This window comes from Lupinus angustifolius, chromosome LG05 (assembly GCF_001865875.1).
Source record: "Lupinus angustifolius cultivar Tanjil chromosome LG05, LupAngTanjil_v1.0, whole genome shotgun sequence".
In the NCBI taxonomy this organism is placed as follows: Eukaryota; Viridiplantae; Streptophyta; class Magnoliopsida; order Fabales; family Fabaceae; genus Lupinus; species Lupinus angustifolius.
The window spans coordinates 24,139,077-24,148,852 of record NC_032013.1 but is presented as its reverse complement, the minus strand read 5'-3'; the positions used below and the strand labels follow the sequence as shown (position 1 = coordinate 24,148,852).

The window sequence follows — 9,776 nt, the reverse complement described above, 5'->3', positions numbered from 1 at the left end:
TTTTAGGATATATGGATCAAATAGTGAAATGAAGGGAATAAGGATTTTATTGCATGCTATTGTAGTTAAAATAATGCTAATAATTGAAATGCATTACAATGAGGGGTCCATCCAAAACCAAACATAATACTCATTAGAAAAGCTTCTTTATCCAACTCTCAAGGCTACATAACTATTAAAGTCCATCTTTTTTACTGGAATTGATTATCATTATGGGGTCTCCAACCTTTTCATTCTTCTACAGTTTAAACTAAAAAATTAATAGAAATGTCACAAGGGCACAATTTTCGCATGCCATATGGTAGAATTCATATGCAATTGAAATGGGCCGAGATTTAATACTTGGACCCATCTATAACCTTCCCTCATTGCCCAAGTTTTTAAGATGTACTATATTTTGTACTATATTTTTAAAAAAATTAAACACTTGGAAGTTGGAAGCTAAGCATTCTCAAATGACAATTAATTTGGTACCGTTAGATCTATAGGATGACCAAAATATCATGAGCACTTATTAGAGGCAATCGCGCAGTTCGAAAAAGATTAGTTTATTAGTCATATGGTTGTTTATGGTTAGTTTTTTACATATATAATAATGTTTATGGTTAGTTTGGGAGTTGGATTTTGAAGGGGAAAGAAAGAAAAATGAAAATTTGTGAATAATCTCACAAGTGTATTACATGTTCCCTAAGAGAAATCAAAGCAAAATCTCTCCCTCTCTTCCCCCATATTTTGAGGCTAATCTTTAGGTACGCAAGTGAATGCTTTGCATGATTTCAAAGAGGGGTTGAGAATTCAATTCAAGGTTTCATCAAAAAAGCTATTGGAATTTATGGCTTGGACTGTTATTATATAATACTTCAACCTCTCAATAAAACACTACAAACATACATGTTAATTTAGTAGTATAAAACTTCTTTGGATCTCAAATAGGTCAAAAAATCAACCATTTAATTTCTATTAGTGACATTTATTAGGATAAACAATCACATACTTTTAAAAAAGTTAATCACATACTTTTAAAAAAGTTTAGTTCCTCACCTACACAATGAGTAGGTACCCTTAATTATATCAATACAACTGTCTAGAGAAGAACACTATATATATTCTCTTATAAAAACAACATATAAATAATCCAATACAAAAATTACATATTTTACTTGTAAATTAATTATTTAAAACAATGTACTAGCCAATTACATTTGTTATTTTTTGTTGGAGGATTTATACATTGTTTTTAATATAAGGCATGATTTTTCATCATTGTAAATGAACAAGAGAGTAGCATTTTTTATTCCTTTTGACTCTTATTAATGAAAATTAATTTGTTTGTTGACATTATTTGCACATAGGAGTTATGCAAATATGGCCATCTCCTTCCGGGAGTAATTGCAACAATAAGGACTAGAACCCTTCTTTCAATGTTCCATCTACCAATTTGTTCACTCTCATTATTATCATTAACTAATATGTAGAAAATTCTTCAATATCTTGCATAAACTAAACTCCTTTAGGTTGCATGCTTAACTCTTGAATTCATCATCTACCATCTCTAGAAAAACAAAATAAAAGAATGCTAATCTAAACAAATACTCCATAGTTTAGCTTTATCAATTCCAATAAAAACCTTTTATATGTTAGATCTATCTGTTAAGCTATGCATTCCTAATAGTGTAAAATAACTGAAAGTAAGTATTTAACAACATTCGTTTGAGTAAGCGCATTTAAATATATTATTTCAATCATTCAACAACGTTCATTTGAGTAAGTGAGCACTGTTAAAAGTAGGATAAATGGTGAGATCCATTTAGAGATAAATGTGAGTTACATCATTATCATTAGGGTGAAAGATAAAAAAATATTTAATTTAATAAAAAATATGAACAATTATACAATATGATATAATGAGATTTTGTGGTGAGGATGCTATAAGAAATGAGGACAATCAAAATTTTAAAATAATGTTTTATATTAAGCAACTAAGAAGAGAATCAAGATATTTTATGAGATTTCATATGTATATATTGGGAGTGTAAGTATTTTTTATATTCTTAGCGAATTATTCATCATTTATATCTAAACCACAATTGACTCTCATACAAAAGTAACACAAATCAATGGTAAATGATATACTAAAAATATAAAAACTTTATAGTTTATATACATAGATTTTAAATTTTATTTTATAAAATATCTTATGTTGGGATTGAATTTGGGCTATAAGAGGTATTTATAAGAGAATAAATATTGAGATGTGACATATCCAAGCCCAACTTCAATGGTCAAACTTCTCTACTAGTGCACTCAATAAACCCTTATAATTAGTTCCTTAAAGTTTGGTATGCAATTGCTCTTATCCACACAACATCATTGTACAATCAATTAATTACACCAACTACTACTTGTAAGAATAAAATAAAATATGTACAAAAAGCTGAATATCTCTTGATTTCCTTCATTGACTTTGAAATAGTGATAGTGCCATGGATATATCGAAAACTAGGAAACAATGTATATTTAATTCTCTAAAATTGGTGGTGACAATAGTGATATTGGCATGTGCAAGGGGCAATGGTAATAATAATAATAATGATATGTTTCTCAATATGCATCAAGTACACATCATTGCAAATTATAATTCATTCTTAGGGTGAAGTAGTTAATTATTATATAACTCCAAGAAATTGATAGAATTGTGTTTTCAAATCCATAAGAACAATTAAACATGATAATTAAAATTTCAAGACTCAATTCCAAATTCCACACATCAAATAAGCAGTTAGATCATATATTAGGAACTTCAATAGCATAAAAAGGAACTAATAAGGAATTCAGCACACAAAATAATTAAATAAGTATGATAGTAAATGTATTTAAGGAAAAAATATTATATTGTCTAAGACCAATTAGTCATTGATTTAAAATAATTTTATTTAGTTTTAATTTGTTGATATAAATGGCTTTAATATGATTGGAATCATTAGTTTTAGACCATATAATAATTTATTGTATAAGTAAAAATAGTATAGGGAAAAATAGCAAAGGACACGTTGTTGAGATGCATGGTAGATTACTTAATTTGTTTTAAATGATTATAACTTAATCGTTTTATTGCTCTAATATGTTTGCCAAAAAAAACAACTTTAAAAATATATTTCGAATGAATTGTGAGGAAAATTTATTTTTCTATCGTAAATTAAAAAATAAAATAAACTTCTAACCTTCAGAAAATAGCCACACAAATACTATAATATTCAATTAAGATCTATTTCCTGGTATTCCATTTAATCTTGGTGCTCTAGTTGGGTGAATTTGCTTCAATATATGGACAATTTCTTCATGGAAAAGATTATGATTAAATAGTTATAGATTTCTGGAGTTATCCATATTTACATGGAGTCACACTCCTCTTCATTACCCGAAAGCATAATTAAATGAAAATGCATAAAAAATCAAAAAATAATGATACTTTATTCTTTAATATATAAAAAAAGTATTTTTACTCTTAAAAATAGAACTTAAAGAAGATACTGACTCATATGCATAAAAAAGTGGCTGGTAGATGGAATAATTCAACAGAACCGAAAGTGACAAGTGAGTTTATTTTGTATATATGAGTTACTGATTTGTCAACTTTAATAAAGGTGAGAGTGATTATTAAGTGAGTTAAGTGGAGATAGATATTCTTCTTATATGTATCTCATGCATGAGAAACTAATTTCTCAACAAGGTTGAGATTGTCTATTTATAGCAAGAAATAACAAATCATTTAAAGCATGTTAAATGAGCATATGCCACTTTGACATGATAATTCCTTGAAATTATTATATGGTTGGTGGATAATGATTCACGATTAACAATCTCAATCACATTCCGCAAACACATTTGATTTTTAAGTTACTAATATATATTTTTAGAGTAAATTATGATGACACCCCATGATATTTTAATGAAATTATACAAATAATCATTTATTTTTTAAACTTACATATTGACTACTCTTACGACAAAGATAAATTAATATCTTAATAAAAAAAGAATGATAAATATAAAGTAAGGATAACCATAGTTGTAAAGTTACCTAAAAAACATGACATCCAATTATGACCATTTAGCAAAATTGTTAGATTAATGGTAAAAGATCTTAGTAGATCTATAAATATTGTACTAGGTCAAAGATAACATATTTAATTTTTTGCGATATTTGGTGGAAAAAATAAGCATTTATCTCCAAAAATGTTAATTCATTAGTCACATAGTGTTAAATTACATGTGGTGATGTGGTTGTACCAAAATTATGTTTTTAGCTTTCAGTAATATTACAATAATTATCTGGGGACTATTTCAAATCATTAAGCATTTGCAATAAATATATTAGGGAATTATACTGAAATCTTTGATATATTTTAAAACCACAAGTTCAAAAATTTGTACATTTGTAAATTTAAATTAGCACCCACCTTGCATGCAGGTGACCATGGTTAAGCTAAAAATACAACAATTTTTTTTCTTCACAAACCAAAACAAATCTTAAGGTAGCCATTGCAGGAAAAATTGAAGCTTGAATATAGTAAATCATCAATTATTCATATATTAATCATTATTAATTTTTAAACAAAAGTAATACAAATCAATGGTGTATGAAGCTTTTAAAGCTATAAGTTGTTGTTTTTTTCTTCCTCTTGTTGTTCTGAAACTCTTTTATTAAAGACCAACTCTCCCTAAGCAATGAATGAAAGAAAGGCCCTCCTTTCTGCACTTTGTAATTGCAATATTTACTACCAATTTCCTCTTCATGCATATTTCTTGGGATTTTTCCAAACAATTAATACATTTCTTGGCCTCACTTTACACTCTTCTTCTACCCAATACTTCAATTCAACTCAATTCAATTCAATACAATTCAATTTCATCACCTTTCCTTCTCTCTCTTCTCTTTACTCCATTCACTCTATCTTTCTCCCTTTACACCCTTTACCTTCCACCTTTCTCTCCCCATAATTAAATTAACCTTTAAATCACCCTTCATTTTTTCATATATAAAACGCCATTATGGGTCCATTTTCACAACACATATCATTTTCAAACCATCTCATTCCATTTTTCTTCTTCTTCTTCATCCTCAAAATTCTTCCTCTACCAACCTCTCTCACAAGTGAGTGATCACCTTTCTTGTTTTCAACTTAGAAATAGTAAGGATTTATACATATTTTTGTTTTATCTCTTTACGTGGCTAAGAAAACTTTGTGTAAAAAAAAAAAACAGGTAAAATAATTCCAAACAAGAAGAATCTATGAGTCGCCGAAATGGTAGCGCGCGGAAGCTTGACCTGAAGGTGAACCTATCACCACCAAGAGCTGATCACCAGCACCGTGTTCTGACATCGTCACCAACGCGATCATCAACGGTTTCACCAACATCGCCACCTAGCTCTTGTGTCTCCTCTGAGGACAACAACAATGACAACAACAATAACAATAACAACAAATACTCTAATAGCTCTGAAGCAACTTCAATGGTTCTTGTAGGTTGCCCTCGTTGCCTCATGTATGTGATGCTATCTGAAGAAGATCCTAAGTGCCCCAAATGTAAAAGCACTGTCTTAGTTGATTTCCTTCATGATTATGACAACGACCGCAACAAGAGGATCTGAAGTTTTAGATTCCCCTGTTCTTGCTCTGTTTTTTCTCTGTTCTAGTGGGACATGTTATTAGGTTTTAAACTTTTTATCCTAGGAATCTCTATCTTAAAAAAATAGTTTTATGCTATTTTTTTCTTTTGTATGTGTAATGCTAAAGATCTTGTGTTACATTGTATCCCCGTTTGTGTCTCAAACCAATCAAAATATATTAATTTATTTGAAAAAGAGAGATAAAAAATAAATCAATATTTTATATTATTTTGTGGAATACTATTGGATAGGAACATGGTGACAAAGACTTTTTAGGACTCACAATCTGTGCTACATGCACTCTACTTTTACCATTGTTCGTTCGGATGAGGATCACATGTCTTCTTTTATGCCTCACTTGGTATCTCAAATTAATGAGAAAACTTCATTCATTTAAAAAGAAAAATCATAAAAACAAAAATTAATATTTTAATATTATTTCATAAAGTTTAATTAATTTGAAACATATGAACAAGAAAATTATGGGACAAATGATCTTGTACTCCTTTTTCATGTACTTCCATTAAAGAAATCCCAACAATTTTTTTAAGATACAAAGGAAAAAGGAAAAAAGAAGTGGTAGGCTAAGTAGCACTATTCTAGATATTATTATTACTATATATGAAAAAATAATGGTAGTGGGAAAAATTGAGAATGCTAGAATATCTATATTGGAGCTTAAGTGTGGTTCACATTTTATGTTTTTTTGGCAGCAAAATTGTAATAGGCAAGTGCACTCTAGTTCCTTATTGAAATTTTATGTTAAATTAATCAACCTTAGTTTTAATTTTCCCTTGATTCTCTCTCATTTCTCTTTATGAATGATATTAATATTATTATTACTTCATTCCACCAAGCACCAGGCACATATACTACTGTTATTGTTAATGTTTGGTACCATAAAAAGTAAAGATGCCAAACAAAAAAGTTTACTTCCTATGATATCATGTAGATTCATTGTACTTGGTTAACAGTTAAAAAGGTTTGAAAGTTAAGGCCCACATAACTGATTTTTTACAAATTAACCTTCGGTAGTGACTAGTGACAAAATAGGAAGAAAAACCATGTGAATTGAAATCTAAGCATAGTGCTTGTCAACTAATACAAGGAAATATTTCATCTTATTCGTATTTTCAATACATATTTATACTTTATTTTTTAACTATATTATTGTTTATCATTCTTCTTTTTCAATTCACATTTCTCTATTTCTTTTTAATTTACATTAAGATGTTGAATAAATGGGTTATTTTGGTCCAATTATATCAATATTTTATATTATTTAATAACTTTTTAAAGTGTGTATCTTGACTTTTTAATAGATTGTCTAATAATTACTACTAATGTTACATCATAATGGAAAAATTAATTTTCTAATTTCACTCATATCCCTTGACATGATCCAAGGTATAAGTTGATGGAGATTGGAGAGTTTTTCTAATTTCCAACTTTCTATGTTACAAGTTTCAACTTATCCACCACGAGTATAATGAGAACAGGTTACACATCTGATATCCCATTGTTTGTGCAACTCCATGTGCTATGAACTTATGATTGATCAGAAAAAATATATTTAAGTTAAAATTTAATTATTAAATATTTTTATGACCAATCACAAGCCCATGACACATGGAGTGACACAAACTATAGGACAACAGATATAGAGCAATAGAATGAAAGTTTTATATTGTGTACTACTAGAAAATTTTATTTAGAGTTAAGAAGAGAAGAAGTATGAATGAATTAAGGGATGGTAGATGGTGGGTTGGGTAGTTCGGAGCATTGAAAAAATGGACATTGTATTAAGAACATTTAAATCACATAAATGTAAGAGTAATTGAGACGGTTGAGAATAATGATTAATGAGGGAGTATTACTTCAAATGATAAATGCCACCTCTTTGCATTCATTTCCCTCTCTCATCTCCTTCACAAATCACAATTTTGCTTCCTAGTCCTTCTTATTTTTTATTTGCATTTCACACCCCTTTACCTGTTTTCAACCAGAATGCAATGTTCATTCACATCTATTTCCTATATTTGTTTGCCTAACAATCCTTTTCCTATTCATCTTTGATTTGATTTAATTTGATCCCCTAATTTCCTTGCTTGTAACAATAAGGGATTCGAGTTGTGGAAGTCTCATTTAATCTGAGTAATATTGCATTGATATTTAAACTTAAAGGCTTATACATTCGATAAATTTATGGGTCCATAAGGATCACATGTCAAACTTAAATTGTTACATTGAATATATATGGTGGTCAATCAAATAAGGAGTGAGAATAAACATTTCAAAGTGTCCTCACACATTAATAAACTCTTGTCATATATTTTTCCAACTCTCACAAATTTCTCAAATTTTATTAAGTGGTAATCTAAAAACTTCACTTGGAGTGCAAACACTAATAATTAATTAATATAAAGAAGCTAAGAGAAGTTGATTAAGCGGGAAGATTCAACTTATATCTCACAAGATGGTGAAATTAAACTTTCCATTTTATGTTAGTCTTTTTTTAACTACAAGGATCGATACACAGGCCTAAGTATGGCTATGAATCCAACTCTCACTTAAACTTTTTAAAACCAAAAAAGAGAAAATGATAATAAATTTTAAACCTAACTACAATTATTATTGTATTTGAATTTTTTATCATCCACATTCGAAAATTTATATTTTTCAAGCTAGAAGGAAGAACCATTATATCCCTCCTTCTTCACCTACAAATCTTTCTTTTTGGTCTTTCACCATCACCCTCACTGTTAAAATAGTTGTAATTTTGTAATGAATAATCAATTAGTAAAATGAGTAATTGATTATCAATGTTAAAATATATTTTGTTATTTGAGTTAGTTTTTTGTATTGGATTTTTAGTAATTAATTAGTTAGTTTTTAGTGGTAAGGTTGATTAGTTTTTCTTCCTTCTATTCTATTCAATCAACTTAATTAGATATTCATTTTATAGTCTCTTTATGCTCTTATTCTTAACAATCACCAAACCCTATAAAGTGTCCCTAAGTGCTCACCACTCTAACCTCTTCTAACTTGCATATTGGGAAAATGTTGCAAAACCCTCCATTAAAATGTAACATTTCTCATTAAATTGAATTAACAAGAAGTGAACCAATATGACTTATTTATACAAGAGAAAAGATGAAAAGAAAGCTTGTAAAGCAAGTAATTAACATAAACTTGCTAATTCCTAACTTCCTAACCAATAACCATCTTCCAAAAATAACGTCTAATATATTTTTAATATCCCCTCAAGCTGGTGAGTGATAATTTTCACTCTCCAGCTTAGAATTGATTTGAAGCAATAACAACGCTTAACCACCTACGACAGAAGCTATATCGTCAAACACTTAATCCATAGCAGAAACTATATATTTGCTTAACCACTATGGGCAGAAGCTACCCATCCAATGCTTAACCATCCATGACAAAAGTTATATTTGAGCTTAACCATCATGGACAGAAGCGAACCAACAATTGATGATGAAAGAGAGAGAACTGATCAGAATCTTGATCTTAATGAGATGCTTCAATGATGAATAAGAAAGATGAGTAAATGATGAAAAATAAGAAAAAGATTTAATCTTGTATATGATAAATTGACGATGAATGATGAAAAATGTTAAATCTTGGAATGATGAAGCCATAATCAGAAGCATTTCCTTGTAAAAGACCTCCTTGAACATAAGCAACAAGGTCTCGGGTGAAGATTAGTAATAGATGTGTGCATTTGAAAGAAGAAGAACGGAGCATTAGTGGTGCAGTTTGAGAGAATAATGAGTATTCTTGATGGTTTTGAGGAGTCAACAACGGTGATTAAAGAGGGTGGAAAAAGAAGCTGCACCACTTCAGCAAGGTAGTTCACCTACACCCCCTTGATTTATGTTATGATGATCACCATCCTTAGCCACAATACAAGATTCCTCATTTTGATGATTGATGCATGATGATTAATTCTTGAATCTTGGAACGTAAAAGAATAAGCAAATGCGATCGAATAATTACGCTCTCATACTATATTGCGAAAATGTTGCAAAAGCGTAAAATGAATATTATGATGAATTCTCATTATTTGATCAAGGCATAAGACCTT

The 9,776-nt window shown here is 29.1% G+C and overlaps 1 protein-coding gene across 1 annotated transcript; it reads left to right on the top strand.

Moving 5' to 3' along the window:
- Positions 5,294 to 5,653, top strand: LOC109347103 (ankyrin repeat, bromo and BTB domain-containing protein DDB_G0293800-like). Its single transcript, XM_019586830.1, has one exon. The coding sequence runs from the start codon at positions 5,294 to 5,296 to the stop codon at positions 5,651 to 5,653; it is 360 nt and encodes a 119-aa protein (XP_019442375.1).

Excerpts from the sequence above, each read along its gene's own strand:
- LOC109347103 (XM_019586830.1), top strand. The coding sequence starts at position 5,294 with ATGAGTCGCCGAAATGGTAGCGCGCGGAAGCTTGACCTGAAGGTGAAC.